The sequence below is a fragment of the Lampris incognitus genome, chromosome 9 (genome assembly GCF_029633865.1).
Source record: "Lampris incognitus isolate fLamInc1 chromosome 9, fLamInc1.hap2, whole genome shotgun sequence".
Classification (NCBI taxonomy): domain Eukaryota; kingdom Metazoa; phylum Chordata; class Actinopteri; order Lampriformes; family Lampridae; genus Lampris; species Lampris incognitus.
The window spans coordinates 12,970,783-12,992,835 of record NC_079219.1 but is presented as its reverse complement, the minus strand read 5'-3'; the positions used below and the strand labels follow the sequence as shown (position 1 = coordinate 12,992,835).

Genomic DNA, 22,053 nt, shown 5'->3' with positions numbered 1-22,053 from the left:
AGTAACTGCTAGTGCTTAACCATACAAGTCAGATTCGGGCATAACACTACCTAACCAGATGATAACATTTTCTCCCCCCACCGCCCTTGAGAAAGTAACATAACATAACATATCAGTCACTACCCTAGATGTCCCTTAACCATTCGTAACATAGTCCCTGTGTCAGAAGGGCGGAACCCTCACTCTCTGAGGGCAAGCAGGCTGGGGAGTTGGGCCTGGCATTGGCGGTGGTGGATTACCACCCACCCGGTTTGCCTCCGGTCTGGGCTGCCAACTGAGAGCAGCCTCTTGGGGACAGGGATGATGCAGGGTTTGCAGGGGCTACAACCCTATGCAGGCGGTTTGAGTGCCAACGAGTCCCATCGTCCAGTCTGCAGGTAGCCGGTCCCAGCTGCTGAGTCGCCTGATGGGGCTCCGACCAGTATGACCACAGCTTGTTCTGGTGGTGGGTGTGTTTGATCCTGGCCCAGTCCCCCACAGACAGAGAGGGAGTCTGTACTCGGCAGGAGGCATTGAACCTCTTTTTCATCTGGGCCTGTGAGCTTTGGACCTGAGTTCTGGCTTTATGGAGCCCTGGGCTCTCGTGTGCAGTGGCTGGCTCCACTCTCAAGCGGTCCAGTGGTTGCTTTAGTTCCTGCCCAATCATGAGCAGAGCCAGTGTCACCCCCGTGGTGGAGTGCTTGGATGCCCGGATGGTCAGGAGAGTTTGGCTGCGTGCAGTGCTGAAGATTTCCCTCCTCCAGACAGGCTTGAATTCCATTCTTGAGATTTTTGTTCAGTCTTTCCACCCCTCCGTTACTCTCCGGGTGGTACACTGCTTTTCTTATGTGCTTGATGGACCGCAGTGACAGGAACTCTGAGAACTCTGCCGATGCAAATTGGGGTCCGTTGTCCGCAGTGATCACACTGGGAAGGCCCCGGTGGACAAGCAGCTGGTCGAGGCGGTCAATGATGGTGTGTGAGGTGATCGAGCCCAGTTCGATGGCCTCTGGCCACTTCGACGGAAGGTCATGCATGACCAGCAAGTAGCGGGCATGCACAGGTGCCCCGTGGAGCTCTCCACAGAGGTCGATCTGGATGTGCTCCCATGGCGCGGACAGCCACAGGGTTGGAGTGAGGGTTGCTGTGGTAGGCTGACCGGTTTTCCCACTCAGAAGGCAGCGGGTGCAGTTACGCACCAGCTCCTCTGCATCAGAGTCTATGTGAGGCCACCACACGGTGTCTCGGCAGCCCTGCTTCACCTTGACCAACCCCAGATGCCCATCATGCGCCATTTGCAGCACTCTGGCCCTTAGAGTCTCTGGTACAGTGGCACGGTGGCAACGCGAGAGGCACACCTCCCCCCAGCAGGAGCGCTCGTCAAGCACTTTATGGTAAGGGAGCAGCTTGTCATCCACCTTGGTAGGCCAGCCATCCTGGACATAGGCAATGAAGGGTTGTGAGTGTCTCATCCTCAGCCAAGGCCTGCTGCAGCTCGGCCAGGGTGACTACTGTGCTGAGGGGCCCATGCAGCATGTGGATACAGTCGTCAGCGTCGTTGTCATCATCCTCTGGCGTCGCCCCTCTTACCTCTTTGGTCAGAGAGGTGGCTCGAGACAGGAGGTCGGCCACCATATTGGTACGCCCTGGCATAAACTCGAGTCTGAAGTTGTACTGATTCAGCCTATCCGCCCATCTCAGTAGTCTCATGGGCCTGTGCCCCGAACCTCTGGTCGCCAGCAGAGCCGTCAGTGCCTGATGATCTGTGCGGATAGTGAAAGCCCTGCCGTAGAGATAGACATGCCAGCATTCGTATGCCCACAGGCAGGCTCTTGCCTGCCTGTGTCAGGTGTCAGAAGTGGGATGGTGGGACCGTGAGGGCATCGGAAGTACTTGTGCCCAGATGTGTGAAGGAGCATGTATGCTGAAGCGCGAGGATGCGCTTCCCGAAGGAGGGAGGTAGTATAACAATCACGGATGAATAGACTCGCTAGCCCTTGGCTAACGGGTTGGACCCTTTAGTTGACTGGTTAACATTGTCACCCATGGTGTGGGAGACCCGGGTTCGCATCCTGGCTGTGGCGGTTCCCGGGCTGCCCCCTGAATTCGCTAGTTTGACAACATCTAAATTGTCTGGTGGCCGCATACATTCTTTGTTGATCCAATTTGAAGTATAATTATGCGATGAAATGTGTTAAATTCATCCATCCATCCATTATCCAAATTGCTTATCCTGCTGCCAGGGTCGCAGGAATGCTGGAGCCTATCCCAATAAAAGTTATTTTAATGTTTCTCCAAATTCCTGTGTGATACAGCAAATCTGAAATTATTTTTGTGTTCAGCTTGACATTGTCTATCATAATCTCTGTTTTTTTTTCAGGAAGCAAAACGATTGAAAATTGTGTTGTGCGGTGTTATTTTCTCTAATGAAGCACACATCACACGTACTCATACTTTAACCGCATTGTGCATTCCAGGTTTGTTAAATATTGCTGGGTAAATAATGAACATTGTTTTCATCGGGCACAATTACAACGAATTTAAAATGTAAGAGACTGTCCTAAGAAAAGGTTATGTGTTTACTGAGCCCTCAGAAGTTCAGACGATAGCTTATTTGCTGTTTGTATAACTGATTATTTCCTTAAGGTGAATTTTGAACTGGGGTTCTAAGACATTCAGCATTCAATTATAAACAAAACTTAGACCAGCGTGGCTATGAGTAAGAACCAACATTATATAGTTGCTAAGGAGCAATTCAGTCGTAATGTTCATGTCTGTTGAGATGGGACTTATTGAGCAAGAACATCTGTCATTTCTGAAGATAATGTTGTCTTGTATGTCTTTGCTGAATATAGAGCATTGATCGTTAATGTCATGTGTGGCTCTGTGGTTGGATTACAGGCGCACCCGAACCCATTTCATTTCATGTGAAAGAGGAGGCAATAGCAGGAGAAACTGTGTCTGCCTCTTGCTCATTATCCTATTCCTGCCCAAGTGATCCTCCTGCTTTTTCCTGGAGCCACTCTGGAGAGGTGACTGTCACATCAGAGGAACTCAGCAATGGCATGTGGAAACTGACATCACAGCTGACCTTTAAAGCCACCATTGCAGACCATGACCAACTTTTAGGCTGCAATGCAAAATACAGGGGAGGGCAGGAGACAAGCAACTCCACTGTTCTCAAAGTAAAATGTAAGTAAATGCAGAGTTCACAAAAAAAATCCCTGTGTTGTAAAACTGATATTGCCGTGGGATGGAGGAAAGAGTGGGTTAGGCATGCATTGAAATCCATACAGATTCATACCTGCAGGATTAGTACACTGTGTGGCTAAAGAAAATATCCTTTTTAATTATGCTGAAGCTGTGCTTAGTACTTCAAATGTAATTAATTCCAGCAGCATGTAAGAGGCAGAACAAGTCACTGCCAAATGATTCAGTTACGTTGTATATATTTCAATTCAATTCAATTTATTGTCATCAAACACAATGTGCAGGCACATGTTAAAAATGAAATGAGGGCTGTGGCTTCACCAAACAGTGCAAGACAGACACAGACAAACACAGCAAATACAACATAAGATATATACACATGAAGACCAAAAGCCAAAAATAAGTTAAAAGAGAGCTGGAGTACAAAATATTTAAAAATATCTACAGACATTCAGTGGGTAGCCAGGTTCAGGTGGGCAACAGCTTGTGGAAAGAAGCGATTTTTGAGCCTGGTAGTGCGGGCTCTGAGGCTCCTGTAACGCCTCCCAGAGCGCAGGGGGGAGAATAGTCCATGGTTGGGGTGGGTGGGATCTCTGCTGATGCTCAGACCCCTTCGAAGGCAGCATTTGTTATACATGTCTTTTATGGCTGGGAGCTGGGTACCGGTGATATACTGGGCCGCCTTGACGATCCGCTGCAGAGCTTTCTGGTCTACTGAGGTGCAGTTGCCGTACCACACGGAGATGCAGATAGTCAGGATGCTCTCTATGGTGCAGTGGTAGAAGTTGGTGAGAATTTTGGGGGGTAGATGGGTGCTCCTCAGCCTCCTCAGGAAATGTAGGCGTTGTTGGGCCTTTTTCACAAGGGCCTGGGTGTTTAATGTCCACAAAAGGTCCTCGCTGATGTGGACTCCAAAGAATTTAAAGCTGGAAACACGCTCCACTTCCACCCCATTGATGTGAATGGGGGAGTGGCTGCAGCTTCTAGACCTCCTGAAGTCCACAATCAGCTCCTTTGTTATCTGTACATTAAGGACAAGATTGTTGGTAGTACACCATGATGTGAGGTGCTCAATCTCGTCTCTGTAGGCCATCTCGTCATTGTTGGTGATACGGCCAATGACTGTGGTGTCATCTGCAAACTTAACTATAACATTTGAAGGGTGAGTTGGCAGGCAGACATGGATAAAGAGGGAGAAAAGGAGGGGGCTCAGAACACAGCCTTGAGGGGCACCTGTGCTGAGGGTCAGGGTGGAGGAGGAGTGGTCACCTAACCTAACAGACTGAGGTCTGTTGGTCAAGAAGTCCAGGATCCAGTTACAGAGGGAGGGGTTGAGGCCAAGGGAGAGGAGTTTGGTGATTAGTTTGGCGGGAATGATAGTGTTGAAGGCAGAGCTGTAATCTATTAACAGCATCTGGATGTATGTGTTGTTAAGTTCAAGGTGGGTCAGAGCAACGTGCAGGGCAGTGGCAATGGCATCCTCAGTAGACCTTTTGGGACGGTAGGTGAACTGATGTGGGTCGAATGTGGGGGGAATAATGTTTTTGATGTGAGCCAGAACCAGTCTTTCAAAGCACTTCATGGCAATGGGGGTGAGTGCTATGGGTCGGTAGTCATTCAGACATGTGGATGTTGGTTTCTTGGAGACAAGAATGATAGAGGTGGTCTTAAAGCATGCCGGGACTTTAGATTGGGACAGTGAGAGGTTAAATACAGGTGTGAAGACCTCAGCCAGCTGGTCGGCACATTCCCGGTAGACCCAACCTGGTATGCCGTCTGGTCCGGCAGCCTTCCGTGTGTTCACTCTGCGCAATGATTCTCTGACCTCTGTGACTGATAGAGTGAGCACCTGGTTTTCTGGGTGGCTGGGGATTTTTGTGGCTGGGTCAGTATTGTCCTTGTTAAAGCGGGCATAGAAATGATTTAGCTTGTCTGGCAGGGAGGCATCATGGACAGTGGGACCGCGATTAGAGCTTTTGTAGTCTGTGATAGACTGAATGCCTTGCCACATTCGCCGAGGATCAGCGTTATTGTGAAAGTGGTCCTCTATTCGTAGGGAATATTTATGTTTGGCTGTTCTGATGCCCTCTTTGAGGTTGGATCTGGCTGCGCTGTAGGCCTCACAGTTACCTGACTTGAACGCTGCATCCCGGACTTTCAGCAGCTGCCGGACCTCACTGGTCATCCAGGGTTTCTGGTATGGAAAGGTGCGGACTGATTTTTTTGTTGTGACACTCTCAGCGCAAAAGTTAATGTAGACTAGTATGGCAGATGTCTGTTCATTAATGTCTATATGGGAGCCATGGGTAGCTGAATGTGCAAAAATACTCCAGTCTGTGTTTTCAAAACAGTCCTGGAGTTCAGAGACTGCTCCTTCTGGCCAGACAGTGATTGTCTTTACTGCTGGCTTGACCCGTTTTATTAGGGGTTTGTAGGCTGGGACCAGGAACAGGCAGAGGTGGTCAGAATGCCCCAGATGAGGGCAGAGAGTAGCTTTGTATGAGTCCTTGATGTTTGTATAGAGATGGTTCAGGGTGTTTTGTCCCCTACTGGGGCAGGAGACATGCTGATGGAATTTGGGCAATACAGCCCTGAGGTTAGCCTGATTAAAGTCACCGCCTATGATAAAGGCATTGTCTGGGTGTTTGGTCTGTTGTCTGCTGACGGCACATTGTAGCTGCTTAAGTGCTTCCTTAGCATTAGCATGTGGGGGGGGGGGTGTATACAGCGGCGATGGTAATGGCCGTCAGCTCCCTGGGCAGGTAAAAAGGCCTGCACTGAATCATAAGGAGCTCGAGATCAGCAGAGCAATGCCTTTCGACGATCTTTATATATATGTTACTGTTGAGCCAAGTCTCCGTAAACATCAGCAGACAGCAGTTCTGCAGCCTTTTCTGAGAGGACAGCCTGAATCTTATCTCATCCATTTTGTTAGCTAACTATCAGACGTTAGTCATGAAGATGCTGGGGAGGGAAACTTTGAAGGGAACGTTACTTAGCTTAGCATGTAGCCCGCCACGTTTCCCCCTCTTTTGTTTACGTTGCCGACAGGGGGCAGCGTTTCCACTGCGAGACCGGTGAGCGGATAATATCGATGGGGAAATTGTCCGTGATGGTGGAGGGAAGTGAGTAATCCGTTCTGAGGTTTAAACGTTCCTGACGGTTGTAGAAGAGCGCATGACCTACACTTGTAAATAAACTTAAAACTAACGTATAAATAACAAAGAAAACACGACACTGAACAGGGAACCACAGTAGCCGCTGCGTCCAGCGTGCCGCCACATAACACAAAACATTTAGCTTTTTAAGAACAAAAACATAAAGGAAGAACCAAAACTATCTTTTTTTGGTGGGGGGGGGGGCGGGTTCTGAGCCGTCCCAATCACTGCTCCACTCCCTCTGCCAATCCGGGGAGGGCTGCAGACTACCACATGCCTCCTCCGATAGATGTGAAGTCCCCAGTCGCTTCTTTTCACCTGAAAGTGAGGAGTTTCGCCAGGGGGATGTATCGCATTGGAGGATCACGTTATTCCTCCCCATTTCCCCCTCCCCCCGAACCGGCGCCCCAACCGATGAGAGTAGGCGCTAGTGCAGCGACCAGGACACCCAGACACAGCAAATTATGTCTGTAGGGATAGCCAACCAAGCCGGGGGTAACACGGGGATTCAAACTGACGATCCTCGTGTTGGTAGGCAACGGAATAGACCACTACACTACCCGGACAGAACCAAAACTGTCTTGAGAAAAGCTTCAAAAATGGCATTAGTTCCTTCACCAAAAGAACATGGAAGAGTTAAACGACATGACAATATATCTCACAAAAAAAAAACCTAAATGCTAAGAGGACTGCTGGCAAAGATGCACTCTGGAAGTGGTCTGAGAAATGTCAGAGTGCATTTGATAATGCTAAGAAATCCCTCCAGTCCAAAGTGTTAGTACATTATGACTCTGAGTTACCCATCATTCTGGCCTGTGATGCGTCCCCTTATGAGGTTGATTCTGTAATTAGCCATAAAATGAAACATGGAAGTGAGAGACCAATTACATTCGCATGAAGAATGTTGACAAAAACTGAACAAAATTACTCGTAAATCGAGAAGGAGGCACTTGGTCTGGTATTTCGGGTTATGAAGTTCCACGAATATCTTTATGGTAGGAAGTTCCTCTTGTTGACAGATCACAAGCCATTGCATAAAATTTCAGGACCAAAAACAGGTGTGCTGATGCTGTCCGCTGCTAGAATGCAAAGATGGGCTCTAATTCCAGCAGCACATACGGTTAGGTCCATAAGTATTTGGACAGTGACACAATATTTGTAATTTTGCCCCTGTACACCACCACAGTGGATTTGAAATGAAGTAACCAATATGTGATTGAAGAGTGGACTTTCAGCTTTAATTTAAGGGGCTGGACACAAATATTGCATTAACCGTTCAGGAATTACAACCAGTTTTATATATGGTCACCCCGTTTTCAGAGGATCAAAAGTAATTGGACACTTGACTAACAAGTGGTTTCATGGGCAAGTAAGACCTTTTCCATCATTATTCCATGACAAATTAAGCAGATAAAAGGTCTGGAGTTCATTCCAAGTATTTACATTTGCATTTGGTAGCTGTTCATTGGAACTCTCAACATGAAGTCCATAGAGGTGCCAATACAAATGATGGAGGCCATCATTAGGCTGAAAAAGCAAAAAAGCAAAGGACATCTATCAGATGGATAGTAAACACTTCAGGAGTGGCCAAATCAACATTTTGGTACATTCTTAAAAAGAATGCACTGGCAAACTCAGCAACACCAAAAGGCTTGGAAGACCACGGATCACATCTACAGTGGATGATCGCAGAATTCTTTCCCTGGTGAAGACAAACACATTCACAACATCTACTTAAGTCAAAAATGCTCTTGAGAGGTAGGGGCATCATTGTCCAAGTCTACGATCAAGAGACGCCTGCAAATACAGAGGGTTTACAACAAGGTGAAAACCACTGGTGTCACTTAAAAACAGGAGGGCCAGATTAGACTGTGTTTAAAAACATCTAAAAACCTACCCAGTTCTGGAACAAGGTTCTTTGGACAGACGAAGCAATGATTAACTTGTACCAGAAGGATGGGGAGAGGAAACGTGTAGAGAACAAAAGGAACAGCTCATGATTCTCAGCATACCATATCATCTGTCAAACATGGTGGAGGTAGTGTTATGAAATAGGCATGTATGGTTGCTAATGGAACTTGGTCATTGGTGTTTATTGATGATGTGACTACTGACAGAAGTAGCAGGATGGATTATGATGTTTATAAGGATACACCATTTGCTCAGATTTAGGCAAATGTCACAAAACTGAGAGGACGGCGCTTCACACTGCAGATGGATAATGACACAAAACAAGCTGAGAAAGCAACCCAAGAGTCTCTCAAGGCAGAAAAGTGGAATATTCATCAGTGACCAAGTCAGTCACCTGACCTCAACCCAAGTGAGCATGCTTTTCACTTGCTGAAGATCAAACTAATGGCCAAAAGACACATAAACAACCAGCAACTGAAGGCAGCTGCCGTTAAGTCTTGGCAGAGCATTTCAAAGGAGGAAACTCAGAATTTGAAGAATGTCGATGGGTTCCAGACCTCAGACAGCCATTGACTGCAAAGGATTTTCCTCCAAACATTACATATAATTGTTATAATCATAGTTATGTTTGTTTGTCCAATTACTTTTGAGCCTCTGAAAATGGGGTGACCCTGTATATCCATGGCTGTAATTCCTGAACAGTTAATGCCATATTTTTATCCAACCCCTTAAATTAAAGCTGAAAGTCTACTCTTCAGTCACACCTCAAATACTTCATAGCAAATCCACTGTGGTGGTGTACAAGGGCAAAATTACAAATATTGTGTAACTGTCCAAATACTTATGGACATAACTGTACATACATACAGTTAGGTCCTTAAGTATTTGCAAGAGATCTAAGCAGCATAGCAATGCTGATGCCTTATCTAGGCTACCTGTGAAGCCTAGTGAGGATGTGTTGTCAAACCCCATGTACAGACTCTCTTACCTCGATGACTTACCTCTCACAGCTAGAGAGATACCTCGAGAAACAGACAAGGATCCTGTTTTAAAAGTGGTAAAGCAGCTGGTAATGACAGGCTGGCCTAACATGTACAGAATGAGACACTGAAGCCTTATTTTCAGAGAAAATTTGAGCTGACCATAGAAGATGATTGCCTATTGTGGGGGTTACATGTGATAGTTCCTAATAAACTGAGAGATAGGTTACTATCAGAATTGCATGAGCACCACTGGGGAATGGTTAAGACTAAATCCTTGGCCAGAAGTCTCTTCTGGTTGCCCACATTAGATGAAGTGTTGAACATGAAGTGAGTGAGTGTATTATTTGCCAACAGCAGCATAGTACGCCTGTTATTGCACCAGTACATACATGGAAATGGGCTGGATGTCCCTGGGAAAGAATACATCTAGATTTTGCTGAAGACAGCAAGCAGATGTTCTTGGTAGTGATGGATGCTTATGCTAGATGGCCAGAGATCATTCACATGCACACTACCACCTCAGCTAAAGCAATAGAAGTACTGAGACATTCGTTTGTTGCTTATGGGTTACCAAAAGAAGTAGTAACAGACAATGGACCTCAGTTTGTATCAAAAGAATTTGGGTCATTTCTAACCAAAAATGGAGTGAAACACATCAAATCACCTGCTTACCATCCTGCAAGCAATGGTCTTACTGAACGATTAGGGCAAAATCTCAAGAACTCACTAGCCAAGAATTGAGCCACTGGTAATATGGCACTTGGGCACTGTGTGGCAAATTTTGTTTGGTTACAGAAACACATGGTGGTGCTTTGAATGCACTAATTGGAATATATTTAATGCAGCTTGTGACTCCCTCAATTAACTCACTGACAGAGTGACGTCATACATCAAGTTCTGTGAGGAAATGTGCATCCTTACCAAAACAGTGACATTGAATGGCAATAAAAAAAAACTGGTTTTCCAAAGAATTACATTTCCTACACAAAGAAAAGAACTGGGCATACAAAAACGGAAACGGATGAATATGCTCAGAGCAGCCAAGTGTAAGTTGTGTGCTGCAATAAGAAAAGCAAAGTCCAGCTACGCCACAAAATTGGAACAATTATCTTTCAATAATTTGAGATCAATGTGGAAAAATCTTAAGAAAATTACAGATTACAAAAAAGCCCCTGCTCCCCTCCAGATAATGACCATAACCTCCCAGATGAATTATTATTATTTTATATATATATTTATTTATTTTAATTTATTTTATCTTTTTTTTTGAGATACTTTATTGATCCCCAAGGGGAAATTACGCTCTGCATTTAACCCACCCTAGCTGTGTAGCTAGGAGCAGTGGGCAGCCGCCATGCAGCACCTGGGGACCAGAATTAGAAGAATTGGCTCCAACATTTTCCACCATATTTAACATCTCCCTAAGCCAATGTACAGTCCCACAGTGCTTCAAACTCTCTACCATCATTCCTGTGCTGAAGCCCTCAAAGACCACCTGCCTCAATGACTTCAGACCCATTGTCCTAACATCTGTGGCCATGAAACCATTTGAGCGTATCATTCTGTCATACTTGAAATCTTGCACCTCCCCAATGATGGACCTGTATCAATTTGCCTATCAAGCCAACCAGTCTGTTGAGGATGCACTAAGCATAGCCCTCCACCATGCCCTGCAACACCTGGAATCACCAAACACCGACACACAGATCCTGTTCATAGACTTTAGTTCCGCCTTCAACTCCATCAACCCACTCAAACTCTTTACCATACACTTGGATATGAAAATTGAACCAGACTTATGCCACTGGATTCAGAGTTTCCTGTGGAACAGGCCACAGAGGGTGAAGGTTAATAACCTACCTCACATCCCCTTACCCTCAATACAGGCGCTCCTCAGGGCTGTGTTCTCTCCCCCTGGCTCTTCTCACTTTGTACAAGTACATTTAGCTAAGATACAGTAGAGTTCTGCTTCACCATTAAGTTTCTATACCTCAATTCAACTGTGAAGCTGATTCACACATGCAGCACCTTGGGGAAAATGTGTTATGGAAAAGTGCTTTTGCATACTACTAACTAAATACAGTAGCAAAGAAAAAAAAACTGTTATACTGCCCTCTTTCAATTGAACTATTCACCCCCTATTTCACGGGCTGCTTCACCCTGATTGGGGATCTAGTACTACAGGTTTCAATAAGGTAGTCTGATATCACTTGGCAGAAACTAAATTGAAAATATGGGACCTTTAAAGGGTATTTCAATACAAGTTTTCTGCTTGTCTCGGCACAGTATGTAATCTCATTTTAGTTTCAGCCCACTGATGTCAGATTACCTTCAAATCTCCATTATTACATAACTTCAAGACAAGATGGTGGAAAGTGAGTGACGTGATTCAACAGCACTTGGCTTTAGCCGGTCTCGGATAAAACCAAGAATTTATGAGACGGTCAGTGGCGAAATTATAGTTGAAGATGAGTTTCTCAACTTCCTAGCTGTCAAAATTAGAACAATGAGGATGAGCTAGTACTTTTGGCCTCAAAAACCTTCGACTCGGAGTGGACTGAGTCCTCCAAAAAAGTGCTATTTGAACTCTGCCCTGACACCAAAAAAAGGTTTGTGGTGCACAAAGGCCCACAGAAAGATGCTAAAAACATTAAAAGTTACCTTAAAATTCTAAACGAGTGTGGAGAGAAAGTTCCCCGCTTCATCTCCCACTATCTGGATGAGCTGCTGCCGGTGTCATTTAACAACCTGGACGCCTCCAACCTGCTCTCCAAGACTGTGCATCTCCGCAGTGAGGTTTGTGCGCTTCGGCACGCAATGAAACTTCAGGCTGATATTGGAGAAGACCTGCGTGCGGTTACTGCAACCATTGATGGCAGAGTTGCCATGCTGGAGCATCACCTGGGGCCGAGCCGTGGCAGAGGGCATGGCCTGGTGTTGCCGAGGGATGGTGGAGACGCCGGTGGGAGCGCACGGCGAGCATCGGCTGTTGATAATGGCGAGATGGTGGCTACGGCTGTGGGTGACTCTGGTTCCTCTGCTGCTGTTGATTTCAGTGTTGGCCCGGGTCCTGCTCCTTGCACGAAGTTGACCCCGGGCAGTGGAGTCGGTGTTGGTGTGGGGAGTGCAGTGAGCCTGCCTGGAGGGCCTACAGTGGTGGCGGAAGACTCGGCAAAATGGAGTCAGATTGCAGAGTGGGGCTTGCGCCGACGTATGAAGAGTAATACCGAAGTCCACCCCTGCTTGTCAAAATGGTGTCCTGACAAACCTGAATGGAGGATCATGCCTAAGCCTATTGTTGGCACTGGGGCACATGGCAATATTAAGGTGGTGCGTATGAAGCTGGTAAGTGTTTTTGGTACCAAATTCGCACCAAACCTTGATGCAGTGATGCTGTCTACCTATCTTAAAGAACAGCTTGGCCGTGATTTGATTTGTGAACGCATTGGCACTGCGCACAACAGATTCACCTCATTTAAAGTGTGTGCTGAATGCAATGAAGTCACGGAGATGTAGAACCCTGGAAATCTGGCCGGAAGGCTCTGTTGTAAGGCGATACTATGAGCCATGCAAGACTGTGGTTACAGGGTCTAGCGCCGGTTCTACTGTGCCAGATAGGGCAGCAGCCGCACCCGGCACCTAAACTCTCAAAATGCGAGTTCTACCATACAACGAACGCGGCCTGCGTGTAGGACAAAGTGCTGCGGATAAATCAAGATGTTTGCTGGTTGACACACTGCTGGATGAGTGTGACATTCTGTGCATACAAGAGACCTGTCTTGCCAAACAGGACTTAGACAGACTGAACACTATACACGAGGATTTCCATGGTGCTGGTGAATCCACCACTGATCTCAGCACAAAAATAGTACGAGGTAGGATACCTGGTGGTGTGGCTATACTCTGGAACTACAAATACGATCCACTGGTTAAGGTGGTACGTTTAAATGTTGATTGGGCCATTGAGCTCGAGTTTAATTATAATGATAAAAAGTTTATAATTTTAAATATATATACACCTTATGAATCCTATGAGACTGAGGATGAATTTCTGAACAGGCTAGCCTTTGCTCATTCTTTTATTGAGGACAGTGACTCAACTTGTGTCTATATAATTGGAGATTTTAATGCTGACTTGTCAGATAACAATTTTATATTTGCAAAACATCTGTTGCAGTTTCGTAATAATAGTAATTTAATACTATCTAGCAAAGTATTCTTGCCTGGTAAGAGTTTTACTTATGTAAGTGAAGCATGGCATACTGCTTCTTGGCTTGACCATTGTATGTGTACAGCAGATGCCCATGCCTCTCTGGATAATATAGAGATGTGCTATGGGTTGGCCACCTCTGATCACATACCTGTTGCTATGTTACTAAATGTTGAGAATGTACCCCTGCTGGCTGTTACTGGTAATGCTGCTAATACAGGGAAGCTAGATTGGACAAATCTGACTGAGGAGGATATTGATAGATATTCTACCCTGACAGATTGTTTAATAATATTGCACTCCCTAGGGATGCTTTAATGTGCTTAAATATGAATTGCGAAGACCTACATCATGATGCTGACCTCTGCGCCATGTACGATAATAATGTGATGGCTCTTAATGCCTCCAGCAAGCCCTTCCATAAACACAGGAATAAGGTGTATAATGTCAAACCTAGGTGGAATGAGTTTGTGGCTGAACAACATGCTGCAGCTAGAGAAGCCTTTGCATTCTGGTCTGAGTCAGGAAGGCCTAGACAGGGGGCATTGTTTGAGCATAAAAAACTTACAAATACAAGATTTAGATTTGCTCTTCGTTTTATTAAGCAAAATGAGAACACAATGAGAGCTGACTCGCTTGCCGGAAGTTGCAAAGTAACAATCATAATGACTTCTGGGAAGAGGTCAGTCATGAGTAACCATAAACCCCCCTACCGTCTGATCTTGAGGGTGTTTGTGGCCCAGACAAAATAGCTGAGGTATGGCAAGAGCATTGTTGTAATTTATTTAACTGTGTTAAAAGTAATGCAGTTGTAGTGGGTAATGCTGATCTCTGTTAACACGGTAGTCAGGTCAGCTGATGTCTCAGATGCCATTATGACGCTACATACTAACAAGACTTGTGGTATGGACTGCATTACTGCAGAACACCTAAAGTATGCCAGTCTTAGGCTCTGCCCAATGCTTGCCATGTGTTTCACTGGTCTTATGGTTCATGGGGTTCTTCCTGATTCTGTGATGTCTGTACTGTTAGTCCCTGTCCTTAAAGATTGGACGTCAAACGGAGAAGTGATGGGGGATCATTTATAAATGCATGACAACTCAATGTATGCACCAAGACCTCCTAGAGAGTCTCGACGCCGACACCTCCTTGATGTCTCTGCGACGCTTCATTGCCAGAAGAGGCAAACCCTTTGAGCTCCTCTCCGACAATGGGACAAACTTTGTTGGAGGAGCCCGAGAGGTACGTGAGGCCTTCGAGGCCATGGTTCCTTGTCTGAAAGGGCAGTTGGCAGAACAGCAGATCAAGTTTTGTTTCAATCCACCGAGCGCTCCCCACTTCGGAGGTGTGTGGGAGAGAGAAGTGAAGTCTATGAAGATTGCTCTCAAGGTCATAATTAAGGAGCAGACAGTGATGGAAACTGTGCTCCTGACTGTCCTTATGGAAGTGGAAGGCTACATTTCTTCGGACGTAGCAGGTCCAGATCCCATCACACCTAGCATCCTACCGACGCCATGACACATCACTCCCTCCGGTCATATATGACTCCAGTAACATTCTAGGAAATCGCCAATGGAGGCATAGCCAAGTCCTCGTCGACCATTTCTGGTCCAGGTTTGTGAGCCACTACCTGTCAAGTTTGCAGGAGAGACAGAAGTGATGGACGGATGGGAAATACCTCAACACGAACCAAGTGGTGTTCATCATTGATCCTCAGCTCCCACAGGCTCTCTGACCAGTTGGTAAGGTAACACGTACTTACCCCTGGAGTGGATGGATGCATCCAGACTGCTGCCATTCAGGTCATAGATCAGAACTACATCCGACCAGTAGCTCGCTTGGTCCAACTCCCAAGGCTCGAAGACGATGAAACCGAGGATCCACCTCCCTGAGTAGCCATTCTACCTTCGATTCAACTGTCCATGCAGACACTCGGGGGCGGCTGTGTTTGAAAGCCTACATAGTTGTGTAATACGTTTGCCTGCCCACTGCCTTATAGGTTTAGTTTGCTTCGTTATGATAGCAATTCACTGCTTCCCATCTAAGTGAACTCACTGGAGCTGTTATTTACAGACTGTCCCTGAACGCACCTGCTACCATGTTACGATCCGATGATGATTGATGGCAAGACGGCGATATTTTTCCTCTCCTGTTTTTGCTATCCACCTATACAACCTCTGTTTATTGCTGTGCATAAATGCTCAAAGGTATGTGCTGATATAACTGCAAACCAGATATTAGCGCGATTATCCCCACTGCCTAGTGGATACCTCAAGAGAGGAATAGGCTACAGGAGTAAACCCCTACAGAAAATCAATGTCTACAGTGCTGTTGTTTTTTGTTTTTCTTGCCCTTTTGTATCTGTTTAAGTGGGAGAGTACTGCTGGCGTCGTGTGTGGCTGCCACTTCTCCCTCTTGTAGCCCCCCTTTCCATTCACCCCTGTATGTCTGTGTTATGTTTATCTGTTGTCTCGTTTTACCCCGTTCATTGTATATCAACTTTGAGTGTTAGAAAACACTTATATAAGTTTAATTTATTATTATTAGTAGTAGTAGTATTATTATTCGGTAACTGCACATATATCTCTGCTGGTAATTTCTCTAGTTTATAAGCCTAAACAGAGACAATACATATAACGTTCAATCAAACCAATGGATAATCCTGCAGGTGACAAATAGGGAAGTAAAACTCAATTTCCCCTTATTCAGACTTTCACCTAGGTTAGGAATAGATTATTTTAGATAACACATCCAAACTAGATGGTTTATTTTAGATAGTTTTTATATTAGACCGGTCTATAAGTAATTATCCATTTTAGGTTAATAGCTTGTACCTATCTTGGTCACTATTTTCTTGAGTTAACTGTTTTTTTCTCTTTTCACAAGAAAATTATTTCACAGCTTCCAAATCAAATTGAAGTGAAACACTATTATACATCCAATCACAACGGTAGTATTTATGAAAACAACGTATATAAGCCACTTCAAATCGTTTCAAGTTCAGTTCCGGTTATGTACTTCAAATGAGTTCAGTTCAGAAATTCAACACTCCTACCACTCTGGCAGCGAGTTTATCAACAATCCAACTATGTGCAGCGGGTCCTCTCACTGGCATGAGGAAGACGAATCCTCGTCCTTAGAAACGTAGTCCGTGGGTCTGGCTCGCCATCTTGGGTACCATGTCTGTGTGTGTCGTCTTCCCGCACACCATAGAAGAATCTACACTCTAAAGCAACTTCAAGCAGGAATCCCCCCCCCCCAAAAAAAAAACAAAAAACAAAAAACCCTGACCTGTACAACAGATTATAAAGAAAACAAATTATTCTATAAGTATAAATCACATGACACGTCTGTCATTGTGTTAGGTGATTTCAACCATACGAACCTGTCCCTCGAACTCCAGAACTATAAGCAACAAGTCACTTGCCAAAGCAGAGAAAACAAAACACTATCACTGCTACGTCTCAATTTGGAATGCTTACTAGGCATTCCCGAGGTGTCCACTGGGGAAGTCCAACCACGCTCTGTTACTCCTCATCCCAAAATACAGACAAAAGCCTAAATCCATCAAGAAAACATCCAAATCTGTCAGGTGCTCGTCCATGGATGCCATTGAAACGCTTCGAGGGTGCTTTGAATACACTAATTGGAATATATTTAGTGCAGCTTGCGACTCCCTCGATGAACTCTGACACAGTGACGTCATACATTAAGTTCTGTGAGGAAAAGTGCATATGCCGCCCTTATTGTGTGCTGACAACTTGGCAGTAAGTTAAACACCTTCTGTTTAGCAAAACTCTGGAGACAGAATCCGTTGTCCGCAGGTTTGATTTGCAAAAGGGTGAAACTGAGAACAGATAAAAACAAAACAAAACTATACCTACTGTAAATACCCAGCAAACACACCTCCATTATGAGTTAAATTACCCCTTTTCAACGCTTACATGTCTACACTGCATATTTAATAAATTATCAATCAAACGACCTGTAACAGTCTTATTTTAATATGGCGTCAATTGTTGTGTTTTACTATAACTCCTCGTGACTATAAACATAGCATTTGTTATACATAGAATCTCCCGAAAATAGCTTTGTAGCTTTTTTACATCAAAATACACAAAACGTTTATTTTATACCAAATAATGAATTGAAATGAATACTTTCGCAATGCGTCTTCACTTCCTGACTAAAGTCACGTGGGAGGCTAATTTCATGTGTTTCTTAAAGGAACCACTACCTGTCGCAGAAAACAATGGAAATGACTTAGAAAAATGTCATTCATTAAACTACTACCGTAACAGAACACTCCCCGTCTGGCGTGATTAACCGCCATAACCTAACAGTCTCTAACACAGTTATTATGGCTCCTTCTCAGGGGCGACAAGCAGGACTGTCTCAGTAACGGGCCGCAGTTTAGTCCCATCCTACCTAGAGACGCTGATCTCTACCTTGCGTACCCTGTTGTCTTTGAGTAATCAGTTCCAAGGCTATCCATTCCTCTTAAGTTGGTCGTCCTTGAGAAGCACGATGCTTCCAGCCTGAAGGTCAGGCTGGGAAGACTGCCACTTCCTTCGTGGCTGAATTGAAGAAAGATATTGCTTCTTCCATCTATCCCAGAAGGTTTGAGCCAGATGCTGGACTTGTCGCCACTGGGATTTGTGGAGGTCTTTGACCCAGTCACCAACAGGGGCAGAAGAAAGACTTACTTCCTGAGTGAGGAGGGTTGCTGGTGTAAGGATGAGAGGATCATCGATGGATGGAGCCACTTTGTTATCATCCTTTGTCTGCTGAAATACTGCGGATCCTAACTGTTCAGCTTTTTCATTGCAGGTAAGTTTTTCTGTACAGCGCACCCTAGGATGATCAGGACACTGGAAATGGCTGTATCTCTTCTTCACATGGAAGATGTTTGGGCAGGGCTCAAAGATAGAGGGGCGTTCTCGTTCTGTTGTGTTGGTATAGAATGTATTCACTGTGGCGGGCTTGTGATCACCTCCCAAGCAGACGTTACCAACTATCACCCATCCCAGGTCGAGTTTCTGGGCATACGGAGCATCGTGAGGGCTATTCACATGCCTGCGCACTTTATGGACTGTAATGATGTCTCACCCAAGGAGAATCATGATGAGAGCATTTGGTTCAAACTCTGGGATGAGGTGAGCCACTGACTTTAGGTGAGGGTGGTTAGATGCAGCATTGGGTGCCAGAATCTCCGATCTGTTGTTAGGGATGTCACTGCATTCCAAGAGGCTTGGCAGGGGAAGACAGACTTTTCCATCCACTGATTCAATTTGGTAGCCTAAAACTCTTCTCCCCATGGTCTCTGTTACTCCAGAGCAGGTTCATTGAAGGCATCGAAGAACTGGCATCGAAGAACTCAGAACGAGCTAAAGCTCTATTGCTATGCTCATCGAGGATTGCGTAGAACTTCATTGCTCTATCACAATGGCTGGCAGGGTAGATCTTAACGAGGCAGATCTTAGAGCACGATCTGTCACTCTGATCGCCACCAAAGACTTTAGTGCAGCGAGTTGTGTCTTCTAAAGATGGTGTAAGGTCTTGCGCCCCAACACACTCCGTAGAGAGGCATGGCTCCTGGGTCCACGGTGCTGGTCCAGGGTGGAGGGAAGAGATATGCTTCTCACTCCCACACTCAAGACATGTTGTTGTGGACTTACAGTCCTTAGCCATGTGTTGTGTAGAAGTGCAACATTTAAAGCAAATTCCGTTCTCCTTCAGGAATGGTTTGTGTTCCTCTAAAGGCTTCTCACAGAAAGCCTGGCACTTACTGAATAGATGGGGGCTTTTTATGGATGGGGCACTGTCTATTGGTATCCTCAGCTTTAAGATAATCTCTGTCTGAGGCAAGAGGAGCTGTAGGAAGTACATATGTTTTGTGGACAGATTTCCTTCTGTCTGTTTAGACTCCACGGAGTCTTGTCTGCTTTTGGGGCAGCATCCGCTTGGCCAGTGAAGTTAAAGCTCGGATCAGTCCTTATTTTAGCCTGTTCTCTGATGAGGTCAACAAGAACTTCAAAGTGGAGGAGTGAGACATGGTGCTGTTGTTTGTAGCTAGATTCGTGATACAGCCACTTCTCTTGTAGGCTGAAGGGCAACTTTTGGAATAAAGGATATATTCCCCGTGATGTATCGAGGTATTGAAGGCCTGGAAGGTCTCCATCTGTCTCAGCTGCCTCCAGTTCCATAAGGAGATCACTTAACTCGTGGAGTTTCAAATAATCTCTGTTGGAGATTTTTGGGAAGCTATCGATATGTTGGAAAAGTGCATCTTCAGTTACTTCGGGGACCCCGTAACATGCATCCAGTCTATCCCATATCATCCCGAGTCCCCTATCTGGGAAGTTAACATGGACTGCCCTGATCCATTTGGCGTGCTCACCTGACTCTTTCACCAGCCACTTGACAAGCAAATCCATCTGTAGCTATGTGTTTGGTCATTGAAATGGATCAAACATGTGGTGACCAGCTCACGGAGAGCAAAATATCTGACGAAGTCGGTCATACTAGATTGGTCACGGTGAGGGTAGTGAGGTGCATGACTGGGCACATAGGAACGTGGGGGACTGTAGTCTCTGGACCTTGCTCTGTATGTGCGATGATAATCTTGCACGTTTCTCGAGTAGAGAGTCATATCTGCAGCAAGTTGTGACTGCTGAGCTGTTATTGTTTGGTGCTGTAGAGCAAAGTTCAACATCAGCTTGGCTACTTTCTGCCTTGAGGTGTGGATTTTGGATAGAGAGTGCTGACACTGGCTCTGTGTGTAGCTGCCTGATCTCATCTTGAGAGGGTAAATGCAGTGCTGGTGCAAACTGTATTTTATTTTGCTCTTTGGCCTGTTCAGCGATGTATTCTCTGATACGCTCTACAGGGTCAAGGGGGGTTGCTTGGAGTTGAAGCTTGCAGCTACTTCGATCACTGCCTTCAACGACTGCCTCTAAGGCTTCTGCTTCAGCCACAGCTACGGCCATTTCTCTCTCTAACGCCAACATACCCATTGTTGTTTCTAATTGTGCTTTTTCTACTTTTAGCACCATTTCCTTCTTTGCATAAGGTAGGCGGGCCTTAGCCGCCTCTGCTTTAGCACGAGCCATGGTGGCAGCAGCTCCAGTGGAAGAACCACTTGAGCGTTTAGAAGAACATGAAGCACAGGATCGTGTATTTAGTGTGGGATCTTTCTTTTCCATCGTCTGTGTCTAGCGTATACTGCTTTATCTTCTGCCCTGAAGCCGTTGTTTCACTATGCCGCCCTTGTTATGTGCTGACAACTTGGCAGTAAGTTAAACACCTTCCGTTCATCAAAACTCTGGAGACAGAATCCGTTGTCCGCAGGTTTATAGATTTGCAAAAGGGTGAAACTGAGAACAGATAAAAACAAAACAAAACAAAACTATGCCTACAGTAAATACCCCACAATTACCCCGCAAACACACCTCCATTATGAGTTAAATTACCCCATTTCAACGCTTACATGTCTACACTGCATATTTGATAAATTATCAGTCAAACGACCCCTAACAGTCTTATTTTAATACGGTTTCAATCATTGTGTTTTACTATAACTCCTCGTGACTATAAACATAGCATTTGTTGTACATAGGACCAACCGAAAATAGCTTGGTAGCCTTTTTACATCAAAATACACAAAACGTTTATTTTAAACCAAATAATGAATTACAACTGTAGATAATTATAAAAGATTGAACACATACCAACGATGCTACGAATGGCATAGGACATGTGCAGACGTTTGCTGTTGGAAAAAGTTATCCTAAAAAAATAGCAGTACTTTTGCAATGCGTCTTCGCTTCATGACTAAAGTCACGTGGGAGGGTAACATCCTGTGTTTCTTAAAGGAACCACTACCTGTCGCAGAAAACAATTGAAATGACTTAGAAAAATTTCATTCACTAAACTACCGTAACAGAACAGTGCATCCTTACCAAAACATGACATTATATTCCAATAAAAAACCCTGGTTCTCCAAAGAATTACACTTCCTACACAAAGAAAAGAACAGGGCATACAAAAACGGAAACGGATCAATACAGAGCAGCCAAGTATAAGTTGTGTGCTGCAATAAGAAAAGCAAAGTCCAGCTATGCAACAAAATTGGAACAACAATTCTCTTCCAACAACTCCAGATCAATATGGAAAAATCTTAAGGAAATTGAATATTAAAAAACAAAAAAACGCCCCTGCTCTGCTCCAGATAATGACCATAACCTCCCAGATAATTTTTTTTTTTAATTTTGCTTTTGAGATACTTTATTGGTCCCCGTGGGGGAATTGCACTCTTCATTTAACCCATCCTAGCTGTGTGGCTAGGTGCAGTGGGTAGCCGCCATGCAGCACCCAGGGACCAACTCCAGTTTGCCATCCCCCCTACTCCCACTCAAATGCCACCCTTCTGCATCCAGGAGGATGAGGTGAGAGCTACATTCAAGAACATTAGGAAAGCAGCAGGGCCAGACGGCATCAGTCCTGCTTTGTTGAGCCACGGTGTAGCACAATTGGCCCTAATATTTTCCACCATATTTAACATATCTCTTAAGCCAATGTACAGTCCCTAGTGCTTCAAACT

The 22,053-nt window shown here is 45.1% G+C and overlaps 1 protein-coding gene across 1 annotated transcript in view; it reads left to right on the top strand.

The window, feature by feature from the left end:
* Window positions 1-22,053, top strand: part of LOC130117914 (sialic acid-binding Ig-like lectin 14) — a 35,813-nt gene that overhangs the window by 1,350 nt on the left and 12,410 nt on the right. Inside the window, exon 3 of the mRNA XM_056286178.1 lies at window positions 2,881-3,171. Coding sequence (XP_056142153.1) covers window positions 2,881-3,171 — 291 coding nt within the window. The remainder of the gene's footprint in view (window positions 1-2,880; window positions 3,172-22,053) is intronic.